Source organism: Theobroma cacao, chromosome 6 (genome assembly GCF_053813885.1).
Source record: "Theobroma cacao isolate CCN51 chromosome 6, ASM5381388v1, whole genome shotgun sequence".
Classification (NCBI taxonomy): Eukaryota; Viridiplantae; Streptophyta; class Magnoliopsida; order Malvales; family Malvaceae; genus Theobroma; species Theobroma cacao.
The window spans coordinates 9,978,644-9,996,154 of record NC_142644.1 but is presented as its reverse complement, the minus strand read 5'-3'; the positions used below and the strand labels follow the sequence as shown (position 1 = coordinate 9,996,154).

Genomic DNA, 17,511 nt, shown 5'->3' with positions numbered 1-17,511 from the left:
ATATAGTCGTTCCTTGGCGTTGGCTGAGTTCCCCTTCACGTGGTGGTTTGGCGTGAAGTGAACCCTAAGCTTTACCCCAGGAGATACCCTACGCGCCTCTCTGTTCGAGGTAAGAATATAAAGGAGTTTACCGTGCCCCTCTAATAGGCTGGTCCACGGAACCCCCCACTACTGCAGTAGCTATGGATTATTTTATCTACCACCTGATTTATAAAATCTTTTTATCTGCATAACATGGCAATTTATCGTAACCTAGCCTCTCAAGGCTGAATACACAGTACAAATAATTCTAAACCAAAATCAGTTTAGCCATTCATGCTCATATATTGTCATAAGCCATTCAATTTAAAACCATAAATTTACAACACAAGCAGGCAGCCTCCAATTACTCTATTTTCAAAACCAGTATTCGATTTTCCAGAAAATTTATAAAATCATTTTATAAAATCACAATTTCTCTTAAAACATAGCAATTTACCATTTAAACCCACTTTTAATAAAATCACACAATTGTATAAAACTACTCTAGATAATTAAGACGATAATAAGTTCACTCACAATTCTAGGAGTCGATGTACTCCTAATCTCAGTCTCCAAGCACAATCTCTTTGCTTTTACCAGTGTACTTTGCTCACCACCTATCCACAATGTACAATACATAATTCACCACATCAATGCTTGACCATTATAAAATCAATTCAGGCTCGATATATACGCATGATATGATATACAACTTATCTGACTACCGCTTAAATGCGGTGCTGACCTAATTCGGCCTATTATCTCCAATTTAACTTCAAATCAATTCTTCTCACTTTTCTACACTCCAATTATACTTAAATTACCTTAGTGACTGTGAATGAGATTCAATTTATCAGTTTCGATAACAAATTACTAAAATACCCCTAGTGGGTAAAAATTCATATTTTTGCTCCGAAAATTTCCATTATTTTTCTAGGCTCATAATTCATCATTATTCATCATAATTCCTCAAATAAACATCAAGATCATCAGCCAATATTTCCCTAAAAAATTCGGCCAACAATGGTAATGGAGGAAAATAAATTCTTTTCTTGTTGTTTTGTTCCTAAATATGTTAAACTAACTAAAAACACTAACATAACTTAAAATCAAATTAATCTAACAACTTTCTCTCTCCTAACCCATTTTGATCAGCCATCAATTCATCATGAAAACATGTAATTTAATCATGGAAAATAAGGAGAAATGCTTGGGAATAAGAAAACTCAAGCTTAATAGAAAAAATCTCATCTTTTTCACTTAATTTCCTTGAAAATTCACACTTTTTCTTTGATTTTCTCTCTCTAGGGTTTTGTTTTTGTTTTCTCCCTCTTCTTGCTGGTTTGGCCGGCCATGGGGTGGAAGATGGGCTGATTTTTGTGCCTTTTAAAAAGGAAAATAATAAATTAATAAAGGCATGACACGTGGCATCATGTCATTGGCCCGTTTTTAAAACTTTTAAAATTTTAATCCTTTTTATCTCCACCACACAATTATTCAATGGTCAAAATGAGGATAAGGGATGACCATGTGCTGGAAAAATGTCCTGGTGATGAAAAATTACTATTTTACCTCTAGGATGGTAAAATTACCATTTTACCCTTATACTTAAAATTATACCGGAATTAAATTTTTTTTCACTTCTAAACCTCAAATCATACTCCAATAAGTCAAATGGGGCCAAAAAAGCTTTTCTAAAAATTATCATTTTGTCCTCAGGTGGCAAATGACCATTTTGCCCCTAGATAGTGAAAATTTCGGTTTGACTCCAAATTGATCCTCGAACTCCGAATCACCATATTAGACCATTCTGAAACTTTAAAATTCTTAATTTTATCATGAATTCTCTATTTGATTTAGTTCGAGGCTTAAATCAACTTTGTTGTACGTCTAGGTATAATACCGACTTTTGTAAATTTTTCGAGACTTTCCTAGCATGCAAACATGCTATCCATCACATGTATGTCATGACAAATATTTTTATAGAGTCGAGCTTGTCATCTTCTCCCCCTCTTAGATCAACCATATGATCCTTCTTCATGATTGATTTCGACATCCAGCTAAATATTAATATTTTAATATTATTTTATTAATAAAAATTATTTTATTCTTAAAATTTTATCTTGTCTCCTTAGTATCCAAAATACCTTATTATGCCTCACTTGACTTCCGAATCGCCTTTTATCACTTTTAAACATTTTAATTGACCTCAATTTGCATCTGATCAACTTTATTTATCACCATATCAAAGTATGGGGTATTTCATAAATCGTCCAAATAATTCTATTACACTTGAGTCATCAAGCCATCTGATTTCAATTTTGAAGAAATTGTTGGTTAAATTTAACATATTAATCTAGCTCTTCATCTTAGGCCCTACCCAATAAAAGTTGGCTAGCTTCGCCCCTATTTAAGAATAAAAGGAAAAAAAGGCAAGCTACTATCTTGTGATTTAATATTCCATACCTTATCCACTCAAAGTTCAAGTTGAAAGCACTCTTGAAGAATAAGTGGTAAGTCAATTTGGTTGAAAAATCAATCTTTGATGTGGTGATAAATTTACTACAATTCACTAAGAGTCAAGAATAAAAAATCATACAAAAAAAGACCTATTTTGGTAATTTACACATAACTTTCACTTTGAAGGTCCAAATGACGTGATTCCAAAGGCATTGGAAAGTTAAGAAACAAGGCAACAATTCTTATGTTTATCATTTTACCCAGTTCGAACAAGATCAAGGTGAAAATTTTGTCACACATTGCTTGTTAGTGTGATTCGAATTTGAGAAACGTGGATCAAGGAAATGTATGTTTTCATTCTTTATAGATTCTTGATTTTAATGGATGTGTTTACATAATTTTTAATAAGTATGATGTATGAATTTTGCTTATGCATTTGGATTACTTGTTTCTTTAAAGATTTTTTTTTTTGAAATTCATGGTTTACACAAACTCACCTTTGCATAAAGATTTGATCTCCAACAGTGGGGTGTGTACCACATGTACATGAGGGCCATGATGTGGGGTGTGTGCTACACCCTTATATATAACCTTAAGTCAAGCAGTAATACTACTCCCATATGTTGTTTTGATATGATTTAATTCATGGATGCATGATGAATTATGTCGCTGTGGATTACATGTGATGTTGATGGCATTATGAAATTAACGAAATGTATATTGAATGTGAGTACAAGTACAATTATACGAACCTTGAATAATCTAGTAAAAGAACTACTTAGTCTAAGTGATAGGTAAAAGTAAGAGAATTGAATGTGCTGGAAAATGCCCATTGGTTTTTCATAGTGAAGTATCAATACTTAAAGAAATATTGATATATTTAGGACAAATGCCTCAAAAAGCATTCTGTGTGGAAATTATTAATGCTTTCTTGAAAATATCGATACAATTAGCCTAGAAAGCATTCTAGATGGAAAGTATCAATACTTATGGAGAAAGTATCAATAGTCAAGGTAAATAAGCTTTTGTTTTCACTATTCCAATGGCTTTTCACTTGGTTTTAAGCCTACTTTTCAATCCAAACAAAATTTTGACTTGGATTTTAACTTGATTCATGAGAAATGATATTGTTTTATATCATTTAAGCATTTGAAAGGAAATGTGATTATTAATTATGAAATTCATGTGTGCTGCAAATTATGGTTTATTGCAAACACTCTCTCCTTATGGCTTGTCCCCTTCTTGTGTTTTCTCACGAAGTTTTTGTGACTCACCTATTAGTTTCTCTTTTCTTTTTTTAAATAAGTAGCTTGCTGGGCTCACTACTTGTGGAGGAGTAGCTCAACTTGTGATTGGTAGGTGTGATAATGCCTTCCTTCAAAGCCTTCCATGTGTCGTACACTCCACAGTGTGTCTAGTAGAGTCTTGGGTTTATTACATTTGTAATGATGACATATATATATATATATATATATATATATATATATATATGTAAGTGATTAAGAATACCTAGTTTATGATACTCATGACAAAGTTGTTTGTGTTAAACACCAAGATGGATGTATTATATACGTATAGCTTATGGTGATGAGGCCATAAATAGATTGAGCACCATAATGTGCATACATTGAGCACAAGATGCACTTATGATATTATTGTGATATGTTGCATGACTTTATATACAATAGAAATTGCTAAAGGTAATAACATGCTTTAGCCATACTTCATGAGGTAGATTTTCCATGACATATGATGAAGCACTCAATGATACGTGCATAGAAATTGTGATAAACGTAAATATAAATGATAAGTAAAAAGCTTGCTTGGGCTTAATAGATTATACCCATATAGGTATTTACGCTGGTCATGTCTTCAAAATCGTGATGTGACAAAAATACCAGTCAAATGGAAATCCAAAAAAAAGAAAATTCTAAAGTCACACCCCACCCCAAAGACCAAAAAACCATAAACATTTTGCAGAGAACCAAAAATGACCTCAACAATAAAAGAAGACAATAAAAGGAAGAAGACAAAAATAGTCTCACTAATTTCAGATTACCCAAAAACCCATAAAAAGCCAAAAGATAAAATCACCTTCTCTTTAATAGAAAAAATAAAAATGTCCTTTCCTTGAAGCACAAACTAAAAGTGAAGAGACAAAAATAGGCTCACCATTTAATGAAATACCAAACACGTACATCCGTAAAAAATTCCACTGAATTTGCAGGGACACGCCTACCTCTTATATATTTAAGACAAACTTGAAAACGTCTCATCAATCATAAAAACCAAAGTAAAAAATAAAAAATAAAAAACTAGAGAAAACCCTTTAAAATCTTAAAATACCGAATATGTCCCGGACAGTGCCAACCGGACACTTGCCTCAAGACAATTTTTATATACAGTTATGGATTTTATTTTTTTATCTGAATATTTATTAAATTATTTTGATATTTACTTTCAAGACCCTATAAATTTTTATCTTTGTGTATTAATGATGTAGTGTGTTTTGATAAATTGACATTGTCAATATATCAAATATAAATCTTTTTTAAATTGAATGTTTTTATTTTTATCTTATTTTTAGTTCCTTTTAGTAAATTGAGAGATAATAGATATTTTTGTTTTAATGAAAACAAAAGTAATATATAAAAGATAATTAAACATACAGTTTGAATCAATTTGAATGTTTTCAATTTTCATTACTTATAGCTGGAATATCAAATCGAGCCGAATACATAATTTGAATATCCAAATCAAACTATACAAAATTAATCTAAATCGAATTGAATACTAGAGTTTATTTTGATTATTTACTCATCCCTACATTCCATCCATCATCATGTTCCCCAATTTTTGTAATATCAAAAACGAAAATCTCATCCTTTTTTTTTTCATTTACAAATTTGAAACAAGCAATTTCCTTCTTCATAAATATATTCTAAGCCCATGATAGCCAAGTCCAATAGTGTTTGCTTCATCGCCCCCGGAAATTAATTCTTCCAAAGATCCAACTCAACGCAGATGAATGTAGAGATTTAAAATTCATGTACGTATGTGTTTGTGTTTTTATTAAAGTTAAAAACAAAGTTAACCTACCTACATAAAGAAGAAGAAATAGAAAACAATAGAAAAAGAAAAATAAAAGAATTTCGGAAGGAAAGAGAGAGAGAGAAGGCAAAGGCACTACTTAAACCCCTCAATCTTTTGGTCTAAAATTGGCTTTAGTTTCCGTTATCCGTCTCCTCCTCTCTTTCACAAAGTATATATAATATTAATTGAAGTAAAATCCCCAATTCCCCAAATCCACCCCTATTCACGGCCTGCAAACCCTACGACGAAAACCCTAATTCAGATGTTCCTTCAATTCTGATTCGCTGTTCCCAAATTCTATTCGGAAGACCCTTATATTTGTATTTTGTCCACGTACGCCCTTTATATACTTGTCCATTTATTATATTCAAATATATACATAGAGAGAGGGAGAGAGGGGGATTAAGGATTTGAGTTAGTGAGGGAAACGTTAAAGAGAATTTGAGAAAAGCGAATGGAAGGGACACCACATCCAATACCGAGAACGGTAGAAGAGGTCTTCAACGACTTCAAGGGCAGACGAGCTGGCTTGATTAAGGCTCTCACCGCTGGTTCGTTCGCCTTTCTTTCGTCCCTGTTTTTTTTTTTTTGTAATTTTTGTTTTCAAAATTACAAACAAATTCGGTTAATGGGTTGTTTCCCTCATATTTGGGTTCTTTTTGCAGAGGTTGACAAGTTCTATCAACAGTGTGATCCTGGTGGGTAATCTTTGGTTTTTCCATTTTTCTTTATACTATTTTAGGTGCAGCGTTGACTGCGTGTCTCTTTCCCTCTTTTCTAGCATTCTTTCTTTCATTAACAGGGTGCTTTGGACTACTACTACTTTTTTTTTTTAACTCTGTAGGCTATCTCTGTTTCAGTTTAATATTTTTAGAATCTTTCAGTCAACATTCTTTTTCTGTCATGATTTTCTGAATGTCAAAGGCATAACACATCAATTGTACTGTCGTAGCAGCTGACTCGTAGTGAAAGCAGTGAGCTTTAAATTAATGATAATCACACTGTCAAACATATTTTAGTGAAAGCAGTAAAGTTTGTTTTCTTGCATCATGGCTGCCTGATCAGATAAATTCTTTAACTTCTTTAGTACTAGTCATTCTTTTACTTGTTCTTGTCATTCTTTGATTTCCTTTTTTGGCCTTATTAATACATAAATAGGTCACGGTTATTGCTGTCAACATTTTTACCTGGAGTACACAGTAAAGGACTCCTAATTCTATTCCTTTCCAATCATGGCGAGCCATGTCTTTTTAGCACCTTTCTTGTTTTAAGTCCTCTCAGAGTATTTATTATGTCAGCCCCTGGATTTTTGCTTCTTATGATATCAAATATTGATTTATTTGCTACAATTTACTTGCCTCAACTGCCCAGTTTCTAAATTTTGTGTGGAGGCGTAAAGAATCTGCATAGAATTATAGGGATGCGTTACTTTTCTTTCAAGTGGGCTGTTATTTCTAGTTAACCTTTCTGCACTGTGTCCATTCTCATCCTCTTGAAAATTTGAGACCTGGATATGAAAGCTGCACAATAACATGTTCTACGTGGTTACCTAATTGGAACAGGTCCCAGTACTTAGCAATCATGATCATTGTGGTGCACTGTTTGTTTTCAGTTGATCTTCACCTTTAGCTTTTCATGAGGGTCGACATGTCCTGGTTTATTTACTCTGCTAATCAACCTGGCCTATGTTACTGCCTAAACTGGCAACATTTTTGCAATTGTCATTTGTTTCTTTTGAAGCAGGCCTTTGTTTTCTTCCAGTTTTGAATTTCCCATGGATGTTAACATTTACATTCTGATAACATTTTGAACATTTTTATTACTTAGTCTGTTGTGTTACTTGTCACACTACATTTTGTTAATGTGTATTTCTTGTGTCAAACATCAAAGTGTAGGTCCATTAACAATTAGAGGGAAACTCTTATTTTTCTAACTTGAGTGTGGCATCATACAGTTGGAATCAAAAGGGAGAACAAATAAGAACATATAGAAATGTAGTTATCTTTGTTTTGTGGTGTACATGGACTGCTCATCTCTATAGTTACACTCAAAATTACTTATCATGTCTGCATTTATGGTTTCTTGCATGATGGCTTGAGATTTGGTTGAGTTTCTGTTTTAGTCATATAAATGTACTGTTTTTAATGAATATACCTTAGCCTGAACTTTGAGTGGAAATAAAATGTCTGCTTTTCTTCATTTACGCATGAAAATTACTTGTTGGCTTCAATATGCTGCTTTTAATACTCTCCTTGACAATAATGATATGCATAAATATCTTAGATGTAATCCTGCATTCTTAAATATCAGTTCGTAGGAGCAGCTTGGGGTCTGATTCTACTAGACAAATCATGACTGAAATGGTGGTGCTCATGGCTATTTGATTAAATTTAATATTTATTTTCCTAAATGCGTATATTTAAATATTACTAGATATATTTGAGACTGTCAGTGAATATTTCTATCCTGACGCATTGTTAAGGACTTAAAAGTTAATAACTAGCTGTATGTTTGTTGTGATTCATTTCAGCAAGCTTATTTTTTTGAAAACTCTGGACTTTCATTTCTTCACTGAATGTATTAAATTTATTTGCAGAGAAGGAGAACTTATGCCTATATGGACTTCCAAATGAGACATGGGAAGTTAACTTGCCTGTTGAGGAGGTGCCTCCTGAGCTTCCAGAGCCTGCCCTGGGCATAAACTTTGCTAGGGATGGGATGCAGGAGAAGGACTGGCTATCATTGGTTGCAGTTCACAGTGATTCGTGGTTGCTTGCTGTTGCTTTCTATTTTGGTGCACGATTTGGGTTTGGCAAGAATGAGAGGTATGTTTGCTTTTACAATGTCAACTATGCCCACATTGAGCATCAGTTTACACAGCTTAGTTGCTGCAGTATCATGGTTTTATTTTAAGTTTAGTGGTAATTGCATTATTCTCGTGTCTACTAATATAGAAAGCCAGTACCCTAGTTTTCGTCAATTGACTTTATTACAAATTTGTTTGGAAAGTTACTAGTATGACTAGTCAATCGTTTAAAGCACAAAGTTTATGAAGGATGAAGCAATAGTACATGTACAAAGTTGTGGATAGTCTGTTTAATCTTCATTTCTATTCTTAATTTTGCATTCCTTTTTGTTTTAAATTTTGTAATTGATGAGTTGGGAGATATTTTGGTTTTTGTTTTTTGTTCTTGCTGACATGGCATAGTTGTCTAGGCCTTACTTTCAAACACCCAAGGGAGTGACTGTGTCATTCACTTTGTATAAATATCATCTTGCCAAGTTCAGGGGCACAATTTAAGTCTTGGGTGGGAGTACTGGATGCCACAATGCTAAATGAGATGTTCTATACCATTTTACTACTTGACTATTATTATGTAATGGTAACTAAAATCTTGCATGCTGCTGAAATTAAAAATTGACTAGGTTACTTCTAAATGCTTACACAGTCAGACACAGTAATTATTATTTTTCCTGTTAAAGAGAAGAAGTGCCACATGCATATGTGTGCTCATATAGAGCTACTGACCAACCTGATGGTCGCAGGTTCTCTGGTCTGTACGGACAGGAACAAGATCTCTATTTGTTGCTATAGTGTTTTTTCTTTAAAGGTGTGATGTCCTGCAGTTGGGAGGATAAGACCCTACTTTAGGAGCCATAGCTTAATGAATGCTCATTGGCATGTATACATACTTTGTTTAACGATTAATAGGACAGGACTTGCTTTTGGAGAGACTATTTTACACATTTTTTTTTTGGATTTGTCTCAAAAATTTGGAGTCTGTATTTTGGGAAAGAAGCAAAATGAGACCTTATTTCCACTCTTCTAGTGGTGTAGTGGCAACAGCGAGGAAGCATCTCAGACCAAAAATAATATGGTGAGGAAGCATAAGGAAAAGATAGCTGTGAGAGAAAAGGGAAAGGCACTGTTTGCTGGGAATGCGTAGAACAATACCACTTCACCTGCTATCCCTTAATTTGAGTCCTACAATTGTTGCTTCTTTGTCATTGGGTAGTCTTCTATAATTGAACCGAAGGATCCTCTTCTTTCAACTTTCTTTCGTTGAATAAAAGAAAAGAAAGATTAAATACCTTTTCCCCTCATCTTAGGCATTGGTGACACGCATGCATATTTACCCGCATGCATAAATATTAAATACATACATGCTCCCCTCTCATAAGGGAGTAGAGTTGCGAATCTTGTCTATGTTTGTGTGTGAGGGGGGGTGTGGGATGGTCCTTGCTGACAAGTTTTTCTTATCTTTTTCTCAAATGATACTTTCACAATAACTTGACCAATTGGCCCTAGAATTGCCTTATCCAGTAAAGTAGTCAATTTGATATTGCTAATGTTATTCTAACTTGTTTTTTTTTTCTTTTTCAGGAAAAGGCTTTTCCAGATGATAAATGATCTTCCAACCATATTTGAAGTTGTGACAGGAAATGTTAAGCAGCCAAAGGAACAATCTGCTAATCACAACAGCAGTGGCAAAAGCAAATCAAGTGCTAAGGTGGTAAGGAATTTCAAAATTAAACTTGATTTGTTCTGTTTTCCCTTTTATATGTGCTTCTCTTATTTCATGTCACATTGATATTCCTGCTGTTTGCAGTCTCGTCAATCTGAACCACCAAGTAAGATGGTAAAGATGTCTCCACCATCTAAGGACGAGGATGAGAGTGGGGAAGAAGATGAGGAAGATGATGAACAGGGTGCTACTTGTGGGGCATGTGGGGATAGCTATGGTGCTGATGAATTCTGGATTTGTTGTGATATCTGTGAGAGATGGTTCCATGGAAAATGTGTGAAGATTACACCTGCAAAGGCTGAGCACATCAAGCAGTACAAGTGCCCGAGTTGCAGTAGCAAGAGGGCTAGAGTTTAAAAGTACGTTCAGAAGTTGGACTTCAAGCAATTTAAACGAAGCAGACAAGGTTTATAGCTTTTTCGTTACAGTTTGGAAGTAAAACAGAGTTGCCTCTTTTAGTTGATTAATTTCGATAACTGCAGATGGGATTTTAAGTTTTGCTACTCTTGGCTCCTGCTCTGTTTAATTCTTATCGGGAATTGTGTTTTAAACTGTTGCTGGCAACTAGAATTATTATATAAATATATATATGTTGGTGCAGTTTTCTAGTTTCATCTGGATGCTTAATTTCTTCTACTCACTACTTTTACCCTTGTTTGGTTTACTAAGATTAATGTGGTGCCAATATCATCTGTTGGAATGGGTCATTTTCCTGTCAGAATATGATAGAAATGTGTTATGGAGAATTGTTTAGGATTTGTTTCTCATCTTGAAGAGATTAATCTCAATCTGGCTTGTGGTTTATGGTTATGGTATGGTTAACTATAAGGTTAGAGGGTCTGTATGATGGTATAAATTATAAAACAAGTCCCGAGGTACAAAACCGGGTTTAACTGAAGAATTTGAATTTCAGGTCAGGAGCAGATATTGGCCTCGAGAAATTGCCTCCATATTGGCGTTTAGTATGCTGCATGTGGGGAACATTCTTTGCATTTTAAATGAATGTAATCACATTACAGTCTTTGATTTGTCTAAAACCCATTGTAATCACATTACAATAGGTAAGGGGGATGTCATTCCTTTCCACTGCGGATGTAAAGTAACTTTCCTTTACCTCTTTTTTTGTTTTTTTTTTCCCAAATTGTTCTTCTGTAGCAGATCTGCTGTGGTTTGTGGTTTAAGAGGAAGGTGGTTAGTTGATCTGTGATTCATATTCTCAGATCTTGCAAATCGTCTATCAGATCTGATTGTTCATCACTTATTGAAGTTGGACTCTTGAATTCTGTTTTAATGTCTTTATTCTCTTTGTTGTCTTGGTATGCTGCCGATGGAATTTTGATTGGGAGATTGCTGTTGTTTTGCTGCCAATGGACTCGATCAAACCCAAACCTGTAGACCTTTTTTTTTTTTTTAATAAGCAAGAGGAATACATAAATCCATTACATGATTTCACATCCTATCACAGTAACAACACTAGATCAAACCCAAACCCAGGAAATCTACCCTTACATAAATTACCCAACACTAGTAAAATGGAAATGAAATATACCCTTCTGAGAAATTAAAGAATCAACAAAAGATAGAGAACTAGATAGTAGAAACCCAGAAGACACCCTGCATATTAAAGACAAAGCTGTACAGCACAGTAACTTCGATTCAGTAAAACTAAAGAGCTACTTTTTTGAGTTAACTATTTCGATATCTCTCCTTTAAAAAACAAGGGATGACAAAAAATTAGACAGCCCAAACGAGTGTTAATCAGCAAACAGCAACAGATTAATCCAGCACCAGCCCACGATTCGTCGCGGTTCCCTACAAATCCAGCCTTAGTATCCTCCCCAGTGCACTTTTTCTGGTGATGTACTGCGGAGTCTGATGATGGGTGAGAGGAGGAAGGAGAGAAAAGAACAAAAGGAAAATGAAGAAGAAAAGAAAAAGAGAATTGGAGTTCTACGTGTCAAAAAAAATTAATTTTATTTGTTGAATAAAATAAAAATAATTAAATGTATAATTGATAAATTGCACATATAAATTTTAAAGTAAAATGTGTGATTATTTTTATAAAAAAAATGTAAATTTGATTTACTATTTGTCAAAGTCAAAATGACTTGACTTTACGAGTACAAATATAAACAAGAAAGAAAAAATAAAGTGAGAAGCCCAAATCAAAAGCATCCAACTCGGCATATTAGATGCATGGAGAGGCAGAGCCTCTCAAACTCATAACCGCTGAATAAGAATCCCATCAGCTATGAATCTAATCCCACACCCAATTCAAACTCAATTGCAAACAACAATCCCCGTCAACTTATATGTCCAGAATCTGCAGGAGTCTTGCATTTAATTCAGCAAAACCTGGCACTGTCCCGATCCAGACAACCGTGTTTATATATATAACTAAGCTGCTCACAATATCCAACGTCGTGTGTCTCTAGTACTCCAAGAGAATTGGGATTGAACAGAACTACCTCAACGCCAGGGACTAGAACCAACAAGACTTCAACGCAAACTACAACCCTTGACTAGACGTCACATAGAACTCACAACGCAGCAATGTTTCATTCCTATTTATACCTCTTAATTTGCGTCTCTAAACACATGTGTGACCTTACACTGAATTAGCAGCCCCTTCAATTGTTTGATTTGAACTAACAAGTTCCAAAACCTACATGGAGCTTCTCGTGGTCTATTAAACTACGGCACAACATTACTAGAAGCACTCTCAATCCATAGCCTTGAACTACCACTGATTCTCATGCTAGAAAATATCAACAGTGCCTCTAATTTCAGCAAAGTTAGCGTCACCCTTATCGACCAATTTATTTGCACCACAATGATCTTTCAAAATGCCACCGATTCCTGCTTTACCAGAGCTTCCCAAAGCTGCTCCATCCGTATTAAATTTCAATCACCCTCCTTCAGATCCATCCACAGTAAGTCCACGAATATCAGCTTTTCTCTACATCATTATAACCAAATTGAGCCATGTAAAGATATCTCCCATCTGCTCTCTTTAATCAGGCCATCTAGCCTTCAACTCTATCAGAACCCTCATATCTTAATAATATCATAATCTCACACCTTACCATTAAATATTATTTCATTACGAAACAACCATATGGACCAAATAATTGCATAAAAAGCGGACATCCATAACTAGTGTTTCTCACCTTGCCAGCACATTAATATCCATGCGTGAAAAAATGATTTTCAGATTATGCTGAGAAACCCATTCAATTCCCCACTCCTTACTCCACATACACCAAATTTTCCATGTCTCGAGAACAAGTACAACAAAGATATCTTACAATTTCTAACACTTGTTTACATATAACCCAAATTAATTGGTTAGGCGAAATTAATCCTCTCTTCAACAGTTCAGATTTAACAATGATGTACTCCCACATCAAATGCCAAATATGTGATTAATATTAATTGATTAATTATTTTAAACTAATTAAATTAATTAATTAACTAACTAATTTATTTATAAAATAATTTAAATTAACTAATTTAATCTTTAAAACTTAAGTAATTTATTAAAAATAAATATTTTGTAATTTCACATATGTTAATATTTAAATAATTAATATTCAAATATTATGTTATCTTTGTTAAGTTATTATTTATTATTTTAAGGGAGATAGTTGAAAAGTTAAAAAATTATATGTAAAGTGCTTCCAAATCATGCACTACCATTCATCTCTTTAGTAATCACATTCCTGCCATTATTATTTTTTTATGTTATATCAAACGCTGTAAAAGTGATATTCTTAGCAATTACATTTCCAACAATTACATTCTCAGTAAAATAAGTTAGTATTAGGTGAGTCGTGACGATTTCAAGTCCAATCATTTTGTGCTGAAAGCAAACTTAAGTTATTTTGGATCAAGTCATTTTGTATTAAAAAAAAATTGAGTTATTTTCAATTTCGTGTTATTTTTGGTTAAGATAATTCTCATTTGATATTTGAGTTATTTAAGTTCGGATCATTTGAGATTTAATATGCTGATTTTTTTAAGTCAAATCAAATTCAACATGAACGATTTGAGTAATTTCAAGTTAATTATTCAAATCATTTGGGCTTGAATTTTTTTTATTTGAGTTCTTTAGTTTTCAAGTCTTTTGGAGTCCGAATTGTTGAGATATTTTAATCAAATTGAGTTAGAATGGATTTAAATTTAAGGACGTATTTTAGATTTGGATCAGCTTTGTCAACTTTAGTTGGATCAATTAATTTGTTGTATGTTGTAAAATTTTTCTGTGTTGACTTCTTGTCATGTTCTTCTCTTGTGTCAATCACAAAATTCTTAATAATTCACATATCATCAGACTACACTAACTTTTTTTTATACATACAAAGTTGTGTTTAGAAAGACAAAAAAATTTTGATTCATTTGATTCATATTTTTACTAATATTTTTACAAAAAATAAACAAACTAAATAAATAAAAAATAATAAAAACCAAAATAAATACAGCAAATAACAAAAATATCAACCAAATAATCTAATTGCTTGATGAACAACGGTGTTAGTGGCCGCAGCCAAACGAGATATGTAGACGGTACTTGAATTGAATCCGTTAGCTATTAAGTTTTCAATACAATTAGGAATTATTACACTTATTCCTTTATTTATTTTTAAAGTAAAAGAATTGAAATTTTGATTAATCATTCTATTGTTTAAGTATTTTAATATGATTATAATTCTTTTACATACGGAAGATAAATCCTATTATTAGCTAAAAACTTTGACTAAAACTAATTAAAATGGTACTTTAGAAATATTAAGAAAAAAATTTATTTTTTGTTAATTAAAAGTGTTTTCATTGTATTATTACGTATACTTTATTTATGATTATGCACCTTGCAAGTGAATAATTGTTTTTTAATATATTTTAGAATATAAATTTTCAAAATATAATTTTTGAAATATAAATTATTTAAATTTTATTTTAATTTAACAGTGATAAAATATTATATACAATTAAGAATTAATATAAACCACATGTCAGAAAAACATAAATATCGTAATTAATTATCATATTAGCTATTCGGATATTTATGAAGACATATAATAGAATTAGGAGTTTGTATCTAGTAAAATTTATTTTGGATAAAATTATATCATTATATATAATTTAATATTATTAACAACTGCATATTATAAGTTAGTATTCCTTTCAAAGTATTTTATTCTTTAAAGGAAAGTAGTAATCCAATAAAACTAGAATTTTTTTTATTTATAAGACAAATCTTAATATCAATTAATAATTAAATTATTTAAAATAATAATATAGAAATATATTAAAAAGTAAAGTCTTTTTCATTGATAAAAAATTTTACCAACATTTATGCTTTTATATGTATACATATATATAATATAAATTAATTTCTCGATTATCTGTATTATATGTGAACATGAGTTTTTTTAATAAAAGTAAGTGAATATATTTTTATATTATAATTTAAAAATACAAATAAGTGATTTTAAATACAAAGTTTGGAATAGTCATAGTGTGAAATTAAGATATTATAAGAGATAAAAGTTCAATATGACCTAATAATCAAGTTCAATTTGAACATATGATTATGGATCGAATCAAATTTTGTTAATTTTAATTAAATTATTTAATTAAAATTAAAATTTAGAGTTTAAGGTTTAGAATTTAGGGTTTAAGGTACATTTTCAATTTTAATTCTTGATGTCATAAAGATAAAATTTTAAAATAATTACAGTTTTATTCCTAATAATTATATGGTTCTTAATTTCAATCCTAAATTTTTTAAAATTTACTGTTCAATCCTAAATAATTATAATAATTTTAATTACATTAGTTTTTTTTTTGATACAGTTGGAATGGGTTGAGTAACAAAAAATTGACATGGCAATAAATAGTGCACATGTGGCGTCTATGTGGATGACACTGGTTTTTATATTTCTTTGCATATATATTTTAAAAAATAACTCTCTTTCTTTTATTAATATTTTAATTTTTAATTTTTTTGAATTAACTCTTTTGTTTTATACTGAGAAAGTTGGGTAGGAGAACAGCCGCGTGGCAATCTCCCAACTCAATTGATTAATTATTTTGCTGTGAAATTTTTATAAATTAATACTTTTGGACCATGAAATTTTATTAATTAATCAAGATATAGATTAATCGATAAATTAATAATTTATTAATTTATACATTAATCAATAAAAAATTAATATATTAAGATATTCTTTTTTTTTTAAAAACATTAAACTTAATACATGTATTGTGTACTGTGCATTGTTATTATACAAATATTATCGAATTACGAATTATCATTTGTTTAATCAAAATAAATTCATAAATGTAATTAGTGTTTTTAAATAGAAGTTATGAATCTATCTATCTTTACAATAAACTAAAATTACATTTGATATATATTTAATTAATATACTTCATGAACATTGAGTTAAGTAAAAATATCTATAAAAAGAATACATAATATCACAAACTGTAAAACTAAATATAATGGCTTCTCATCTCAAATGTGTAAAGTAATCAACAATGACAAATGAAATGCGTAAAACATTATGTAAATACAATATAAAAAATCTAAATTGCATCAAAAAGCAATTGCAACAGTGTGTATCAGAAAAATTTAACTTACAAGTGAGCTAAGCAACAACATTGAATACGATCACGAGATCAAGTATTTATCAGCCAATATCAATTTTCTCTTGTAATATAAAAATACTAAACCAGAACTTCTTAATGCACTAAGTAGAGTTAAAGATGAGATCCAATAAGACATCACTTTTGAGAAGAAACAAGTAATATTATAGTCATATTTTACAAAATCTTCCTAATTGAGTTAGGTGTTTATATATATATAATTTTGATGTATAAGAAAATTATTAATTTATATATCAAGTAAGACCTATATATATATTTTAAAATATATTATCTTATAAATTTAGTCAATTATTAATTTACCGCATTGGTTCCAAGTCGGATAGATCAAAAAATTATTTAATCGAGGTTATTAATTTATTGAGTATTAATTTATCAAAGTCTTACTGTATTTCTATCTTTTTTTTTCTTTTTTTTGTTTTTCATTTTTTTCTCTTAAAAAAGAGGAACATAGATAAATTTATATTTTAGCTACATTCTATTAAAACTGATTTTGAGACTGTCATGTGGTAGCTTTCCAAAACTCAATTCTAAATGTAGAAAAGTAATTAGGAAAATTAAAAAATAAATATAAACCATTTAATTAGATAAAAAGGGCATGATAAAAAATGAAAAAAATAATTTTTTTCTTAATACTTTGATTTTTTACTTTTATTTTATTTTCCTCTTTTGTTCTAAATATTTTTTTTTAAAAAAAATTATGATTTATATCAATCTATAAAACGTGGGTTGAGGAGTTCCA

The 17,511-nt window shown here is 31.2% G+C and overlaps 1 protein-coding gene across 3 annotated transcripts; it reads left to right on the top strand.

The window, feature by feature from the left end:
- Positions 1-5,637: 5,637 nt before the first annotated feature.
- LOC18595661 (PHD finger protein ALFIN-LIKE 7) lies at positions 5,638-11,399 on the top strand. Of its 3 annotated transcripts, XM_007023720.3 has the most exons (6): positions 5,639-6,125; positions 6,240-6,272; positions 8,171-8,399; positions 9,959-10,088; positions 10,185-10,506; positions 11,014-11,399. In XM_007023720.3, the coding sequence occupies exons 1-5, from the start codon at positions 6,029-6,031 to the stop codon at positions 10,455-10,457; spliced, it is 762 nt and encodes a 253-aa protein (XP_007023782.1). In that variant the 5' UTR covers positions 5,639-6,028; the 3' UTR covers positions 10,458-10,506; positions 11,014-11,399. The 3 variants fall into 3 exon arrangements, with proteins under 3 accessions (XP_017979208.1, XP_007023782.1, XP_017979207.1); XM_018123719.2 differs by lacking the exon at positions 11,014-11,399 and having other exon boundaries at positions 5,638-6,125; positions 9,959-10,085; positions 10,185-10,714; XM_018123718.2 differs by lacking the exon at positions 11,014-11,399 and having other exon boundaries at positions 10,185-10,714.
- The last annotated feature ends 6,112 nt before the right edge of the window (positions 11,400-17,511 follow it).